Raw genomic sequence first — 18,142 nt, forward strand, 5'->3', positions numbered from 1 at the left:
GAATCATTACTGGAAAATCTGTCCTTTTTTTAAGGTGCTTCAAAGATCTTTGTGGAAAATAAAATTTATGTTGCATTTTACAACCTTAAAAAAGCAATAAACTGCATTCCTCTGCTAATTTACCACGATTGGCTTATGGATTTTGAAGAATGATCTTTTTCCATCATGATCCATTTTGTTGACTCAAGAAATTCAATGATCGAGGGAGATGATTGAAGACAGATAATTTCTAGTAAATTGACTGCTTCAGGTCATATAATTTATATAAAATTCTTGTTGCAGGCAAGACTTTTTAGTTGCCTTTGAAAACTAAAAGTAGCAGCAAAAGTCCAGCTAAGTAGCAACATGAATTCTGTTCAATTTTCCCCATAGCAGAATTCAGCAATGAAACTGGCATGAAACATATTCTGTGACTGCTAACATAATAGCTGTTTTAATAGTAATACCCGAAAAGCAAGACCCAAATAGCTATTTTTCATAAAGGGGTGATGGCCAACTCGAGCTTCAATTAATGCATTTTTGAAAGGTAGCCAAAGGCTTAACAAGCCAGTATTAGACTAGAATTTCCAGAATTAGTTACTGGAGTTGTATATTGGAACATGCATATCCACCAGTAAACATCACCGTTGCTAGGAAATGGCCACCAAAAATAATCAGTGTTGTATTTTAAAATAGAGATCATTTATTCCCATGCCTGCTGCTCATACTGTTTTTCATAAACAGAGACTAGAGCCAACTCAAAGGATATTCAGAGACAATCACTAATTCCTTTCTCAAGGTTCCTTGCTACAGTAGCACTCACTTCCATGTTTTGTGTTATACTTCTGACGTGTGACGTGGCTGACATTGATCTTGACTGAACAGTGCTGAAAAAGTATGTTCAAAGTAACGATTAAATAACATGGTCCTTACTAATTGGATCTCTCTCATCTCTCTCTCTTTTTATTTGTATAAAGCAAACTACAGGAATCTGACAAGAAGAACTCTGACCTATTGTCAGAAATAGAGAGACTGAAAAAAGAGACAGAAGAACTCCGATCAGAAAAGGGTACGAGAATTGGTGTCCAAATAAAGGAAGGCAAAACCCACTCCACAGCAGTTGGGTATATCTTATCAAATAAGAACGGCGTCTTAGAGTGTGCTGACAGAATATGGACTCTGGCTTCTAAGATACCATCATAGCTCTTACATGATAAGATGTACCCACAGCTGGTATAAAAATACAGAAGCACAGTTGTCTTGGTTCATAAAGTCTTTCTTCCAAATCCTTTTGTTTTTGTACTATACAGCAGTTGATCGCTATTTAATAAAAAGTTGCTGGCATAATGAGTAGTTACAACTCAGATATTTTATGTATCGTATGGTGAAGAAATAATTTAAAATGTGCCAATTCTTTTGATTTAAGCCACAAGCCACCTAGAGTAGTCTTATAGAGTGGGAAAATAAATTATAAATTATTTTCTCAAAAATAAATGTCTTATCGATTGCTCCTACAATCATTCTCTTTGTTTGTTTGTTTGTTTGTTTACTTTGCTCTTCATTGTTTACCAGTGCCATTCTGGGTTACACCCAGTGTTTTTTTCTGTTGGCACAGAGTACCACCACCTCTTTTCCCCCAGCCACCATCTTGCCGCCACCGCTTGCCTGCCCCCCGATTCACTTGTGCCTCTCTCCCAACACACCTTTGCCGCTTGCTCCTCTTCCATTGCTGCTGTTTCCTGCGGCTGCAGGCACAGGCTCCCAGAGGTGCTTTGCCACGACCCTTATGATTGCCAAAGTGCCTTCCAGGAAGGTGCCTGGTGATCATAAAAGTCTCGTCTGAGCAGAGACGCTTTGGTGCGACTTTTACGATTGTCAGGCACTTCCCTGGAAAGTGGTTTGGCGATTGTAAGGGTTGCACCAAAGTGCCTCTGGGAGGCTGTGCCTTCCACAGGAAGCAACAGCGACAGAGGAGGAAGCAGCAAACGTGGGGGTGGGAGCGGGGGGGGGGAGCAAGCAGGATGGTGGCGGTGTGTACTGGCACCTATTTTTCATTTTAAAAAAACCCTCACTGGTTACAACTTAAACAATACCACAATCAAGGGCTGAACATTAAGATAGAAAAAGTTGATTCCTTCATGTACTATCATCCTATTCATTTTAATTGTTGTGCTTTTGCCCCATTGATGATGGTGAGTTTCCTCTGCGTCCTCCGTTAGTCCTCTGAATCTTAGGGTATTCTCCCTTCTCTGCATTTGCAACATCGCAATAGAGTCCAAAGTTGAATCCTGCTGTGCTTTCAGATCTGCTGTTTCTTTCCTTATCTTATCACATTCCTTTTTCAACTCTCTATTTTCATTTTGTAATTTTTTCTGAGCTTCCTCTAGATTCTGTGTTTTACCTTTAAGGCCTTAAAAGATTCCTTCATGTACTATCATCCTATTCATTTTAATTGTTGTGCTTTTGCCCCATTGATGATGGTGAGTTTTCATGATCAAAATACGTGTTTACTTAGCTGAGTTATTACGCATACATCTGATTTAAGCCCACGGGTGCTTCTTATTAGCTGCTCTTTCAAAAGGGCACAGTGAAGTCCTTGTGACAAATCAGTAGTAGGGTAGAATACAGTACTGTTTGGATAGCTTCATAGTGGGGAATCTCCTCTGAAAAACTGTCCATGGAACACTAGTTGCACTGGACAAATGTTTCACTCAGTTTAAATTTAAAACCACCCAAGAAAAGGCCCAGGAAGTTATATTTGTTGGAGGAGCAGATAGAAGGGAATCCCTTTAATGGTAGAGTGTGGTAAGAGCTGCATTTGTGAACGGAGAGATAAGCGGGCCAAACCAATATAGCTCTGTGAATCTGTAAACTTAACCCTACTCTGTCTTAGGTTGGATCTAGACACATCAAAAGAAGTGATTCAGTTAAACTCGTTGTAAACTCATACAGGGAAATCCGGTAGGGAAAGACAGTCCCTCCAGAATGCCATCTGGTGTCACAGTGTTATATCACATATACAATGCATATAAAACACTTTTTCTTTACTAGTCTAGCTGAGTCCTTAGTTATACAATCTGATCCTAAAAAAAAAAACTGTTTCAACTGCCATGGTACTAGTGGTTTTTTTGCTGCTGCAGGGGCCAGAGTTTTGTAAGTCGTGGTACAGCAGCTCTTGATATATAAGGCCAGAGAATAGTTCTCAGATGCAATGAGGTTTACCAGTTGTGCACTTGCACCAGTACTGGAAATCTTCATTGTATCCAGAGGATGTAGCTCTAAGAACTTTAAGTACAATGGTTGTAAGTATGAGAATTAGAAAAAGATGCTAATAAATTAATATGCAAACTTAATTATTTTAAGATCTTGTTGCAAATGACATGATGTTGTACTTTGGAGTGTTACAGCTCTGCTTCCTTTTTCTTTTCCTGAGCTGTGGAGCAAGCTGGTGCATTTTGGAGTAGCAACAGAGATAACTCAAGAAGGACAACCCATAGACAATGACCCAGTTGGCCATTTTCTGTAGGTTAAAGACTTGCTGCTGTTTTCTAGGTGTAAAGCACCAAGACTCACAGAATTCTTTCTTGGCATTTTTGAATGCGCCTACCTCTGCTCTGGATCAATTTGAAGTAAGTAAACAGCTGATGTATTATATATTTTGATGTCATATGCATATTTGGTTTGTGGTCACTACTGCTTTGAAATAATAGCTACACTTATGTGTTGGGGGGAAATTCACCATGCAAGCCTATCATGTCTATTCAGAAGCAAGTCACCTTGAGTTCAGTGATGCATGCTCCTGTGTAAATGTATATAGCATTGCAGCCTTGGATCTCTAAGGAACGTGTATTATTTGTCTTATACTTAGGTTTTGATACTGTGTTGTATTTTATTGCATTATTTCCATGCATTTCTATAGGGACCTTTTAATTGCAACTCCCATATGTTCAAATCAGAAATTTACTTCAGACATGTAGTAAAGCAGAAACCCTCCAGATTCTGTTATTTTCTCAGATAATTTATTTTAGGCATTTATTTTCATGTCTTTTCATATCTTAAAATAGAAATGAAAAGTATTGTGGATTCCATTGTCTTCCTTGTTCAAATAAAGTAAGGGCCCTATTATGTAAAACACTTAGGTACAAATCTTACTTTTAACAATATTTCTGTCTCATTCTATTATGAATGGAAAATACAGAACAGAATAGTTTCATAAAATACTGCGACCTCTTGTCTCCCTTTGTTTTCTGAACTGCTTCCTTAGCACAGATGAGATTAGAAAACCAAGACAAAGTGCAAGATAATAGATTGTGTCTAAGCAACCTGCAAAATTTCACCCAAATGCCCCTTCACTTTAGGAACTGCGTGCAAGAATAGCATTGCTTTGTCCTGTTTGAGGATGATAGTGCTTTTGTCACGCCAGCAAGCGTGACACCTCTTCTTAGGCTTCTTTGTATTCTTAGCACTCAGCGATCTACACACTTTACATTTAAGGACGCCGTGCTTAAAATGTTTAGAAAACTCAGGACAGAGCAGCAAAATAACCAGACCGTACAATAGTGATGGGATAAAATCAGGCCAAATCTTTATTGACACCAGCAGGGGGGGCAAGGGTTGGCATGGCATTGGGTCCCAGGATCAGTTCATCATTCCACAAGCCGCATGTTGATGGAATGGATCCGCTGGGTTAGGATCACTCCAAACCCGTACGACAGGAATCAGCCAGTGTTGAATCTTGCTGTGGTGCAAGCCAAGCAAGCAAGGTCTCACTGGCGGACCTGAGTGCAGATTCCAACCAGGCAGATACTAAACCCACACTTGGGTTTGCCATGGTCAGTGCTCCTTCTTGGGCCCCTTGTGGGGGCCCCCCTATACAATGTTGATCCTGACCAATGCCATTTCCACCCTCATACAAACAACATTCTTCTACCTAACAAAGGAAAGCCATAATTTCACCGAGGTTAAGGCAAAAAAAACCCCAACCAAGTGCCAATCACGTTGAGAGAGAGAAATTCCTTTCCAGTCCAAAATTGCTCAGTTAAGGCGCTAACCCAAGGGTGGATGGGCAGAAAGCTCTCAAAGCAAAATGACTGTGAGCTCCAGGGGAAGCAGCGTTAGGCTTTCCCCTCCCTTCTGCAGCAAGGGCTCATGGGACAGCTTTTTCCCATGAGCCCATCACACAGAGAAGATACTGGGCAAAACCTTGCCCAGTATTTTGCTGCAATCTATGGGCCAAAGCGCCTCTGGTTAAGGCGTCCAGTGCTTATTGGGCATTAAACAGGGCTTGTAAGCACAACTGAGAAATAGAACTCAATTTGAGGAAGAAAGAGACACATTGGCCAAGATCACATGTTATATTCAGCCAAACCATGCTAAGCACAAATCGATCAGCCATTGTTTGGTTTAGTATGTTGTCCCAACCTGAGCTTGGGACAGCTCTCTCCAGGCAAGCCATGAGCTGTAACCAAGATTTGTTCTATGGTTTACACATTGTGCTTTATCACTATTGGGCGGATACCTTACTAACATGACCACAGCAATGTACTATAGCTGAAGCAAAGGGGACTGAGTAAAGGCAGGGACCTGGGATCTAAACACAGATGAGATTATGGACTGGGGTGAAGGTCCCAATTGATTGAGGAGGTGGGGAAGCAAGGGCAAATGGAAGAAAAATTGGAGCTGGAAAAGGAAGCTGTTGCTGTCACTTGCCCAGCCACACAGATGTAGCCCATCTTTATGGCCACAGACATTTTGTTAGTTTGGATAGTAAAATCCTGCCACTAAGAAATTATGACAATTAATGGCACATTCCACATCTGCATAATTCTCCTAAAGGTACAGCAAACCTAAAGAGTCTATATTGTTCCAACAATCCTGTGTTCCCTTACACTGTCTTTAATATAATTAAACTACTATGTAATATTGGTAGAATAATAGTCAGTTAACAAAAGCTGTTCAAAAGGTATACTAAAAAATAATAATATGTAAATCATTTGGAATCTTTCTTCACTTGATTTCTCAACAGTATGGCGGTGCTGGTTATTTTCACAAAACAGAAGTTTTCATCTATCTGTTTCTGTTTCTTTACTGCTCTATACGTTAAAATAGGATTCCTTTTCTTCTTCATCATCCTCATTGATTGATTTTATGGATGACGTAAGTCAAACCAGCAAATTATTCAGTAGAAATCAGATTGATTTGGCAAATTTGAATAGTAATGCAGTCACTTTAACAAGCCATGCCATCAAGAGCATGAAAATCTACAGAAGGTTTTAGTGCTCCTGATATGTTTAAATCCTGAGTATTTATCAATATAGTTCTTTTTTAATGGCATGCATTTGTGTATGTGTCTGTTGCTTTGTTTTGCTATGAGAAGGAGCTGAGATGCCTCACACTCACTCTGCCCTAATATTTTCTACATTGTTATTGATATTGTTTGGTCAGAAGTTGACCTTTAAAATATATTTCTGCAATTTGGTTTTTGTTTTGGGTGAGTGTAAGTGTATTATCTTCCTTTGCTTTGTGGCTGTTTTCTTTCCTCTGCTCAGTTTCTTTCCCTTCATATCAGTGATTTCTGCAGACTTTTTGAATTTCAGATGGCAACTAAGCATTATGATTCTTAACACCATCCATTTTTATTTTACTTTTTAATATTGGACATTGACGAAATTATTAACCTAACTGATTTTATACCAGCTAATGGATGTTTTTCAAATTGACTGCATTATTTTATTGCAAGGATTTTTGTAGTGGATCAATAAATTAAAGACTAGGAATGTTGTAATCCCAGCTCCTTTTGAAAAAAACATTAAATACAACCATGTGGTAGAAAAAATATTCTTACCACTGAATATGGGAGTCCATAGAGAATGGTGATGTAAAGAGGGTGCAGTGAATACTCATATTCTGATAAAAAAATGTTTCAGAAGTATACATCCAGTTATTGTGTGAGTAGTACTGTGCTCTAGTGCTTGTTATGTCATCATTGTGCTTGTGATTTTCACCATTGAAGTATTTGACAACTATCTGAGTTAACAAGGAGCAAAAAAGAATTTGTCTTTTAAAATGGACTTGAGAGTTCAGCAGTGCACTTTTCTGTCCTATTTACAGATTTAGGGTTTTATCCAACTAGGTCATACTTAGAGAAGACCTGTGGAAATCAGTGGACATCAGTTAATCCTGACTAATTTAGGTGCATTGATTTGATTTCTCTGGATCAACTCTTGACTTACTAGGATACAAACCTAGATTGGATTTTTATCTTCACTACATTTCAAAGGCACTCTGATTCAACAGGGCTTAGAGGATTGCAAGCTATATAAAGTAGACCTTTTGGGTAAAAATGATAGATAAGGTCTAGATACAAAACAGAGCTTCAAAACCTCTATTTTACATGAGTGTAAGAAAGGTTTTTGTTTTCTGTTGCTTACCATTTGTTTCTGAACGGTATCCTACTTGCCTTCATTATAAGTGCTTGTTTAATTGATTTCAACTATAGTAACAGCATTGTGCATATATTTGCACATTATTACACAACAATAGTTCTATGTTCACAGTAGCTTAACTAATTTGCCCAAGCACACTGATGAAATTGTGCATATATTTGCACATTATTACACAACAATAGTTCTATGTTCACAGTAGCTTAACTAATTTGCCCAAGCACACTGATGAAATCTACCACACAACTTGAGTTTTCAGAAGATTGTAGCTGCTGAAGAGTTAGCTAATTGAGATATTGGCCCTGTTAACACATCACGCTAAGCCAAACCTTGGCATAGCATGAACAAACAAGTATGTGGAAAGGAGATCACGGCTGCTTTTCACCTCCTCGGGTATTTTGTTGCTGTGTTTCTCTAAGCTAAGCTGTAATTTAGCTTAGCATGCTTGTGGTTTAGCTCTCTCCTGGCAAATGTTGAGCTGCAACCAAGGTTTGTCCTGCACCTTTTTCTCATTTGTGCTAAGCTATGGTCTGGCTCAGAGTTACGTGCAAACAAGGGCACTGACTAGCGGGATGTTTCCTTCATATGCATGCTGCAATCATAAAATGGAAATTGATTTGTGCTGATTTCAAGAATTGGGGTGCATTGTCTGCTTATATTAAGAGGCTCTTGGTAGTAAATCCATTTAAAGGGGGCTGTAGATGAATAGTCAGTGGATTTGTGCATCATGGTAATGCTAGATTTCTAGCCGCTTCAGACAAACTGCTTACTGTGAAGGAGAAGTCTCCACATACTGAGATTTAAAACAACCCCTTTATTAATAATAGAATTCTCGTCTCCTGGCTGTTACAGGCTCCCCCAGATCACAGATCCCTTCTTCAAAGTCAGTCTCTGATTTCGCTTCTCCTGGTGCCCACTCATCAGTAACCAGCCACCACCCTTCAGTGTCCAGCCAGTCCCTGGCAATAGCTAACTGTAGCCAAGCTAACTCCAGCTGGGTAAAGTCACCACAGCTATTGAAAGGCGCTTCAAGCCACAGAGGCCACTTTACCTGATTCTTTTGAGGGAGCACCGCCCCATCTTTGCTACCTTTCCATTTGTTCTGTTACACACAATACACAAGTTTGTGTTTTTCCCAGGCAAATAATTTATATACTTAAACAAAACTATGAACAATTGCAGCTTACTTTAATTAGGCTAACAAGGAAACATATAATTTTTCTATTTTTACTAGGGAAAGATAAGTGTCTAGGTTCGCAGCTGCACTTAACAGTAGACTGCAGATGGAAGGAGAACAAATAACCCACTGTGAAAATGAGTCATTGGTGCTGTTGCATTACATTTTGTCTCCTTCTAGAGGTAGCTCACTGAGGACCTGCTGCACAGTTAGCCCATCTTCTTCAAGAACATTCTAAGTTTGCTTTTTCAAAAGATGTGCATTTTGTCATTATTCCATAATTCAATACAATTAAATAAATAAAATTGGTTCAGTGCAGTTCAATGCAAGTATCAAAATATCTAGAATTAGAAAGATTCCTCCCAAACGATTCCCCCTTCCCTAGTCAGATACCCACTAACTCAGCCTCAATAGTTCCTGGGTCTATCAATATGTCCATGCACACATATACGGTCATATAGAACCATCATCCTTCAATCTTGCCCTACAAATATATCACAGTAAGCAGAAGTCCTCAGACTGCTGATTTCATACTTTGGATACAGTAAGGTCAAATTCATTTAAGAAGGAAAAAAAGGAGGCTAGGAAGGTGTGCAGTAATCATTGAAGACTGTCCTTGGAATGAAAGTTACATTAACAGAAGAGTCCTGGGGTGTCTTGAGCTGAGATCCCCTCATTAGAAAGAGAAATTTAAACTAGCATAGATTTTTTATAAATTTAAGATGCTTTACATCATGTTCTATAAGAAAGAATAGTAGGGCAAGAAAAGTAAAATGTTTCTCAACCATCAGTAGGTTTATGATCATATTACAAAGTTTGTGCTCCTATCGTAAAACTGCCAGATTATCCTTAACATTTTTAAGCAGTGCTAATTTTTAACAGTGACTGTCTTCATTTTGCCCCAACCACTCCAATATGATTCTATTAACAAGGATAGCAGGTAGCGTTAAGTTGCCCTCTATTATAGGATTTTAAAAATATGTTCTAAATGCTCTCTCTCTTTAAAAAAAACAACAACTGTTGAAAGCAAAATTCATAAATCCACCTGATTTGAAAATGCACCTTCTGGGGGGCTGGGTCTGCTTCTTTTGAGACTATGCCAGCATTTCCTCCTCCTTTGACACCTCGGACTGTGCCATGGTGCTCCCTCTCTCTGCCATCATTGAAGGGGCCTCCCTGCCATTCAGTGGTCCAGCCTCCTCCCTCTGAGCCAAGGTAGAGGGAGCCTGCAAAACTTTGAGGAAGATTTTCAACAGAAGGGCCCAGTTCCAAGTTGGGGGCTCGAGTTGGAGAGCTCTGATTCATGGCCTCTTGCTTGCACTCATGGTCCTCACCAGAGTCCTCAGGGTGGGCCATGACACTTAGCTTCATGGCTTAGCAGGAATTTTAACCTCCTGCCCTACACCATCCTGACTCTCGGTAGCAATATAATATTTGAAAAAAAGATTATTTTATTTTTTATCATTAGACCATTGAAATGTTTTAATTTTTTTTATGGTTCAGTTTTCAGTTAGTTCCCCATATTACCTTTCTTTGCAAAGAATTGCTGCCTTGTCTTCCATAGGTGAGGAGCATCACCTGAGGAACGCAGAGCTGTTTCCCAGTAATTGCATACATCCTTGTGTATCCATCTTTCCTTCTTGATCAAGTTAAAATGAAAGCTTAGCAAAGAAGTTGGAAGGAACTGAAGTATTACCAGAGCCTTCCTTCCTACTTTACCAGTACCTTATGGCACATTTTGTGGGGGGGAAAGAAGGGGCAGAGTAGTTTGTATGCTGGCTGCCCTATCATTTACAGACTTGGCTTAGGGGACCCCTAAATGTGAATATACAGTCATGTGTCAAAAAACTTTCATTACTGGTAAGTAACGGTGTTCCTTGTGTTCCTGAGTTGATTTCTTCTCACATGGAGTCAGATCATGCTCAGTCATTTCTATTGCCTTGCAGATGTAGTCTTGCCACAATGAACTTTCTATATAGCCTCTAGGTCAAGCCTACACAGCTGCCAAATGTAACCTATTCAGCTATATATCACTGGCCACTGAGAAACCTGAAAGGCCTTTGTTATGTAGTGAAGTTTCACCCTGGGCCAGCAGGGGGATACTGTATATAGTTTTCACTCAGGTCTGTAGATAGTTTTCCCTCAGGTCCGCGTCAGTTATTTTAGGCGGGAACTCTGGGCTGTTGTTGTTACAATGTTGACAGCCGGCTGCCTATAAAAGCAGGCCGGCTGAGCTGTTTGCAGTCAGTTCTATTCCAGCTTACGAAATAAAGAGCTATTTGGAGAAATCGCTGGTCGTCGGCTATGTCAGCCCACAACTTAACAGCCTTAAATTGCAAAACTGTGGGATTGCCAAGACATAGCAAGCCATAATGTATAGTTAATTTAGCAGGTCACAAATTATTCAAGCCTATGCCAAATGACCTTTTTATCAGTCTGAGTTGAAAGACTTTGAGCATTTCTAAGGATTTGAGCACTTATTAGGAAAGGTTCGTAGCTGCATTGTAAGCAGAACACTTTTGGCGCTCACATGAAGATCATGATTTGCTTTGGGGAGAAGTTCTCTCAATGACAGTAGTGGAGAGGAATTGCATCACAGAGGAAAGGGGTTAAATTGCCTCTCTCTGCCTGATAAAAACCTGATAATTATCACTCTTCCCCAGCTGATGTTATTCACCTTTTCAAAAAAAAGTCATGTTAAATACAAAGATACATTTAACTAACTTTCTGTTTAGTTTGGCCCTTAAAATAGTTGTGAGAGAAGTGGCTGTTATGAACATGCAAGTTTGAAAAATTGTTCTCCTATATTTAGTTCTTTTGGTTTCCTTTTAAAAAAGAAGTCCCTATTACATGTCTCTGTCCTCACAATTCAAAGTATTGTACATATTACTGTATGTGTCTTGTGATAGAAATTTGGATCTGGATTATGTGCCTTTCTGTTTCGTTCTGTTAACAGTCTCCTCCTTTCTCTGTTAAAGCGCTCTCCTTCCTGTATTCCAGCTCACAAAGGCAGACGTGTAAGAGGATGTCTTGCTGTGTGTGGCCTTTTAGTTTTGCCTATGATGCACATGCTTTTTCCTTTGTTTAATGTAGACCATTTTTGTTGGTGCTGTTTATGCCTTGCATATTTATCCTGCTGCTTGTCTTGTGCTACTGCTGCTCCTGTACTTTCATTGCATTCAATACTGTTTAAGTAAAAGTTCTGGAGAATGTGTGTGGCGTTTCCGTTTTTTAATGTTGCACTCTTGGCACTCGAATGTCACAGAAACAAAAGATGACGGCAAACTGGAGTCGTTAAAACTAATTAGGTTGCAGTGCATGATTATAAACAGAATTAAAACCCACTTCTTCGTCTGCCTTGCTTCCTGTAGGAAACACCGGTAGCAAGACAAGATAATACAGAAGTTTTTGTCTTGGTAGATTAATTTGATTTTTTCTTTCTAAATAAGGAGACACTGAACTTAAAATCAGTAATCAAATTCAGTTATTCTTACTATTGCTGTGATTCTGTCCTAAACACAATGGGTCCTACCTGAGAGCAAGCAGAACGGTGCCTCACCCAGCTTATTGTCAAGGATACTAATGGTGTTTTCAGTTTTAGTTGTCTGTTTATTGGGCAGAAAAAAACACAACCGTGACCTAGTCTAGAAGCCAATTCACACAACCTAACATTCCTGCATAGTGCAGGATGTGTGTGTGTGTGCTAGAGGGCCCCTTCGATCCCTTCCGACTCAACAGTTTGAACAGGTGATGAGCACTATGCAACTTGAGAAAACTGGTAATTGAATAGGCAGTGTGTGTTTTCAGTACAGGACACTGCACACACCTACATTAGGTCCCTCTTTGATGAGGGACTTCTTCACCCAGTAACCTTTTGCTCTCGGATTAGGGTGTATCAGTGCATGAATAGCTGAAGGCCAATTACTAGATCTATGAGTGTAATGGTACTTTCTGGACTGTGTTGAAAGCTCTGGTTATTTGAACAATGTACATAGAAGGTGCAAGCAGCATGTGCAAACCAGTTTTTTGCATTTCCCTTGTCCTTTATTTGGGAGGAGGAATGAAGGAAAGCACCAATTTTGGGGTGGGGGGCTTAGATATGTGCAAATCCTCCGATTATATTTCCTCCGTGCTGACACATAGATAAGGCATATGATATTGTGAGGCTTTGCCAAAGTATGTATGCAGCAGCCTTCCCTGGGAACAATGTTAGGCACAGCCCTCAGAGGAGATGGGAAGAGCTTCAACAATTCCTCCAATAGATGTTCAGTATTTACAAGCAATATTTTCAAAAAATGTAGAAATAAAGCCTTCTTTAGTACAGTAATTTATAAAGAAAATATAATTCCTGATATTCAGAGAGGAGTGCATTTTTTTTTAAATGCTGAGCATAGAAAATAATTTCTGCCGCTGATTGCTGCACTGCTTGAAACAGTTTATATGTATCAAGCTGGCGTGTTGTTTAGCATTTGGTTGCTTATAGTATTCTGAACTTGTAGTTCCCATCTTTCTTAAAAGAACCAAACAGCGGTTTGTGTCACAGTTGCTGCTTTGCCCAGTGTAAACACATGTAAAAAAAAGAAAAGAAAAGGCAAACCAGACATTAAGATTGCCCATGCAGCTGTTATCTACTAATACCTTTTAAGGGGCAAATGGGTAGGGAAGCTTTTAATGTTTGACACACTATTGTTTTTTAATATTTTGTTGGAAGCTACCCAGAGTGGCTGGGGAGGGTATTATTATTATTAATAATAATAATAATAATATTAATAATAATAATATACAGCCCAGATGTGTCCTCTATAGTAATTAAAATAGTTTAATTTTTGTGCTCTCTGGGACAACACAATCTCCCAACAGTTTTGTAAAACACAATAGTGAATTGCATTACAAATAAAAATATTCTAAGATGTTGGGTTTTCCAAAATGGCAATTGATGGTTTATTTGAAGCAACTAGGTTATTTATGCAGAAAAATGTAATATTTGGACTGAACTCTATGTTATGGGGAGGGGGGTGGCAGGGCAGGTTGGGGGAGCTGGTAACTAATGAGAAAGTTGTAAAGGTAAAGGTAAACGTACCCCTGACCATTAGGCCCAGGCGCGGACAACTCTGGGGTTGCGTGCTCATCTTGCTCCATAGGCTGAGGGAGCCGGTGTTTGTCTGCAGACAGTTTTTCCAGGTCATGTGGTCAGCATGACTAAGCCGCTTCTGGCGAACCAGGGCAGCGCACAGAAACGCCGTTTACCTTCCCGCCTCAGCGTTACCTATTTATCTACTTGTACTTTACGTGCTTTCAAACTGCTAGGTTGGCAGGAGCAGGGACCGAGCAACGGGACTCACCCCCTCACAAGGAGTTGAACCACCGACCTTCTGATCGGGAAGCCCAGGCTCTGTTGGTTAAGACCACAGCGCCACCAGCGTCCCATATGAGAAAGTTGTAGTTCAACTAAATAAAGGAATTAGATTTTTAATTAAAACTGTCTTCCCTCAAATATATTTTCAAGGAAGCAAACCCATGTCTAGTATAACAGTGTAAGAAAATATGTAGACTTAGCCCATTGTGTTTAATATAATCTTTAACATGAATATAGACAGAACAAGATGAAATCAAATATTGCATAACACCTAAAGCATCAAACAATTTCTAATTACAGTAACCGAAAAAATTGAAATTGGAAAATGTTGATCAAGGCATCACTGCAGAACAGAATCTTTTTCTATTATTTTGCTTCTGATATTCACCCTTTATGAGATTCTTTTATTAGGCAAAATATATTCTAGCTTCTTTTGCTTAGCGTTGAAAACTTCAGACTACTACAAATCAAACAAAAACGTATAACTCAGCAGTTATAGTGTGCTTGTACAAAATACTTTCATATGTCATGATGGGCAATTTCTTGTTGATAATCATCATAATGTATTGTTATGCTTAATTCATTGGCATGGTTCCTTAATGATCAAGATTTAAATTAACAGTGGGGAAGCACCTTAACATATTTTTTTGCTATCCATTGCAATTCATAAAAGAACCCAAAATTCAGGGGTTTAAAATTAAAGAATATGACAGTCTCGATGACTCACAAGCATTATTACAGGCTTAACTTTATGTAAATTGATTATCCTATCCAACTGCCAACAAACAAATGCTTAGAGTGGACTTTACTAATCCCTGCACAAGCCAGATAAACTGATGTTATGCTGCCATTGCAGGCAGGTAACCTAGCTCAAACATTTACAAATTGAGTGGCAAATTATTATTTATTTCTTTTAAAAATTTTGCTCCCTGATTTGCATTTCTATGTTTTTGAGAAAATTAGTGCATAATAAAAAAGTGGCTTTTAATTTTCTTCCCCTCCCTCTTCCCTTCCTTTTGCTTGTTTCTTTTCCTTGGTTGTTTCTCTAGATTGATTCTGTTGAAAATTTTACCTTATCTAATACGCCTTCGCGGGATGAAGATATCAAGTGTCACCTTCATTCAAGATCTAGGTCCCCTTCCACAGCTAGTGACATTGAACCAATTGAGGTACTCTCTCATTTGCTTAAGATTCGTCTGTCCCACACCACAGTGTTAGAGAGGTTCGGAATGAATTAGGAGGCAAAATAGCCCTGAATAGTGTTTGATTTAAATTAGACTTAAAAACTATATCCAAGGACCAGTTCACACGCAGTTGTTTAGATGTGGGTTGCTGTGCCTGTAAATGAAAAAAGAATGCAGCACACATTTCTGCAGTGGTACCTCGGTTTAAGAACAGCCCTGTTTACTATTCGGTTTACGAACTCCACAAAACCGGAAGTAGTGTCCTGGTTTGCAAACTCTACCTTGGTCTAAGAATGGAAGCCAAATGGTGGAAGGGCACCTGTGGCAGGAGGCCTCATTAGGGAAAGCACACCTCAGTTTAAGAATGGTTTCGGTTTAAGAATGGACTTCCGGAACAGATTAAGTTTATAAACCCAGGTACCACTGTACATTGTACAAAACACAATAATTAGGCTGTGAGGATTGGATCCGGATCCCTGTTGAATATACACTTCCAGGCAAACGTAGGTTTGCAGCCATCTTAATAATGTGTGAAATTGCCGTAAAAAAGCAAGTAGCAGGTAGGAAATGGTACCAGCGAGGTTTGGTAAGGTGAGTGCTCTCGCTGCTTCCTTTCAGATATTCAACTGCACCTAGGATTGAGTGCTGCTTTGTTCATTTTGCATCTATTTGCTGCTGCTTCCTTTTTTTCTGGGCTGCTGAACCTTGCCAAATAATCTTTGCAATATTTTCTTGGGATGTTCCTTTTGGGGCGCATCTGAACCCATTATACTACATTGTTCCTCTGGAAACCTACAACCATGTTCTACACTTAGGCCAGAATCCAAAGGCCTGTGGGGGTTTTATAACCATAAGCAGACTCCTATGCTGGGTGGCAAAAGTATTTTTGAAACTTATAGACATTTTGGAAAGAATTCATGATACATTATAGTTGCATGGAGATGACATCAGGTTTAAAGGGAAAGAAAAAAAATTGTGGGTTGCTCAAACCCCTTCCATGAGCCAAAGTGGCTGTTTATTGGCCTTATATTCCTGGACTATGTTTCTATTTTGGTTGAAATTAAAGGTAAAGGTAAAGGTACCCCTGCCCGTACGGGCCAGTCTTGCCAGACTCTGGGGTTGGTGCGCCCATCTCACTCAAGAGGCCAGGGGCCAGCGCTGTCCGGAGACACTTCCGGGTCACGTGGCCAGCGTGACATCGCTGCTCTGGCCAGAGCCAGAGCCAGAGCCGCACACGGAAACGCCATTTACCTTCCCGCTAGTAAGCGGTCCCTATTTATCTACTTCCACCCAGGGGTGCTTTCGAACTGCTAGGTTGGCAGGTGCTGGGACCGAGCAGCGGGAGCGCACCCCGCCGCAGGGATTCGAACCGCCAACCTTTCGATCGGCAAGCCCTAGGCGCTGAGGTTTTACCCACAGCGCCACCTGCGTCCCTTGGTTGAAATTACTTGGGCTTTTAATGTTCATACAACATCTCTGCAACTGACAGATACTCTTGCTATTCCAAAAAATAAAAAATCATTCTTCCTTGGATTTTTTGACTTTCAAATGTCACTAAGCCTTTCAAATAAGGGAGGGATTGCTAAGGTTTGGCCTTCTAAATGTTGTTGAACTGCAGCTCCTATCATCCCTGAACATTGGCTGTGCTGGCTGGAGCAGATGGGAGTTGGGAGTCCAGCAACATCTGGAGGGCCACAGGTGGCCATACCAACGCAGCCCCTGAAATTAGGGGTGCAGGTTTTCCCCCCTATTCTTAAGTGCAAACTTAAGCATGGTTATAGAGAAGTTCAGTGGAACTTACTCCCATGTAAGTGTCCATACCAATGCAGCCATAATCCCCCTTTTGTTACAAACTGATCGGATGCTCTCAAACTACCATTAAGATTGCTTAACCAGTTTATAAAAAGCATTAGTGCCTCAGCTATCCCGCTTATTTGTTGAAATATGCTGCAAAAAACTTCATCTTCCCCACACACAATCTTTTTCTTTTCAAAAGCCATTATCATTAGTCGCACTTTGCTAAACTCTTCTGCCACTCCTACAAGGGCATTTGTGTCAAGATACTTTAGGTACATTTTTTCAATGCAACTGGCCTTCATTTTTTGGTAGTTAGCAGTTACATTTCTGGTACAACTATGAATTCACTATTGATGCAGAGGTGTTCTACTACATTTAATCAGTAGCATGTTAGCTTAGAGGGGGAGGGGGCATTTCCTTAGAATATCCATCTCCCTGCATTGACCTCTAACAAACCACATGAATCACAGATGTCATATTCTGATAAAACGAGACATTTTTTTACTGGTGTGTATCCAAATGAATAATTCCCAAAATTGCTTTATGGATGCAAAATATCACAGCTGTCCCAAATCATAGGAAGCTAGCATACTGGATTTCATGTTATTGATTTACAAAACCAAAGGAAAGAAAGATTATACATTTTTGTTGTTGCTGTAAGGTGAAAGTTTTATATTAGTGAATTATCTTGCTAAATCACTGAGCATTGGGAGTTTATCCATTGAAAATCATCATTAAGTAAAATGCATTTGTCAATTGTCAGCATAGCTATCCTCAAGGTTGAAAAGGAGAACTTAAAAGATGTTCAAATATTTTGCTAGGTAGCAAGGTGATGAGCATGTTACTTGTACAATCATTCATTTATTTGCCTCCTTTAGTTCTTGTGCTCTTTTTGCTGAAGTTTATGTTTGTGAAAGGCCTTTTCATGGTGTGCTTTTTTCACCTTAAGTAATTCTCAACATATATATGTTCAGGTTTCAGATCATCCTCTGCGTCCGGTTCACACACCAACCATGAGGTCACCATATATTGGTTCAGGACTCTCTGTGCCAAAGGTACCATAAGAAATTCTTGCAACAATTAACAGCAGTATTATTGTTATTAATCATAATCATTGTAACAATCATTCAGAAGTGCAACATTGAAGCCCTTCCCGTGTAGTTTCCTGGGGATGTTTATGAATCATCTGGTTCACAACACAGATATC

General features: G+C 39.7%; 1 protein-coding gene across 4 annotated transcripts in view; it reads left to right on the forward strand.

Moving 5' to 3' along the window:
• The window catches only part of CDC42BPA (CDC42 binding protein kinase alpha), a 159,157-nt gene that overhangs the window by 109,946 nt on the left and 31,069 nt on the right, over positions 1-18,142 (forward strand). For 2 of the 4 annotated variants that reach the window (XM_083732036.1, XM_083732033.1), the window contains exons 20-24: positions 957-1,048; positions 3,532-3,608; positions 11,577-11,615; positions 15,004-15,123; positions 17,910-17,990. In XM_083732036.1, the coding sequence (XP_083588162.1) occupies positions 957-1,048; positions 3,532-3,608; positions 11,577-11,615; positions 15,004-15,123; positions 17,910-17,990 (409 nt within the window). The remainder of the gene's footprint in view (positions 1-956; positions 1,049-3,531; positions 3,609-11,576; positions 11,616-15,003; positions 15,124-17,909; positions 17,991-18,142) is intronic. The other 2 variants (XM_083732034.1, XM_083732035.1) reach the window with 2 other exon arrangements.

Source organism: Podarcis gaigeae, assembly GCF_964106915.1.
Source record: "Podarcis gaigeae genome assembly, chromosome: 3".
In the NCBI taxonomy this organism is placed as follows: domain Eukaryota; kingdom Metazoa; phylum Chordata; class Lepidosauria; order Squamata; family Lacertidae; genus Podarcis; species Podarcis gaigeae.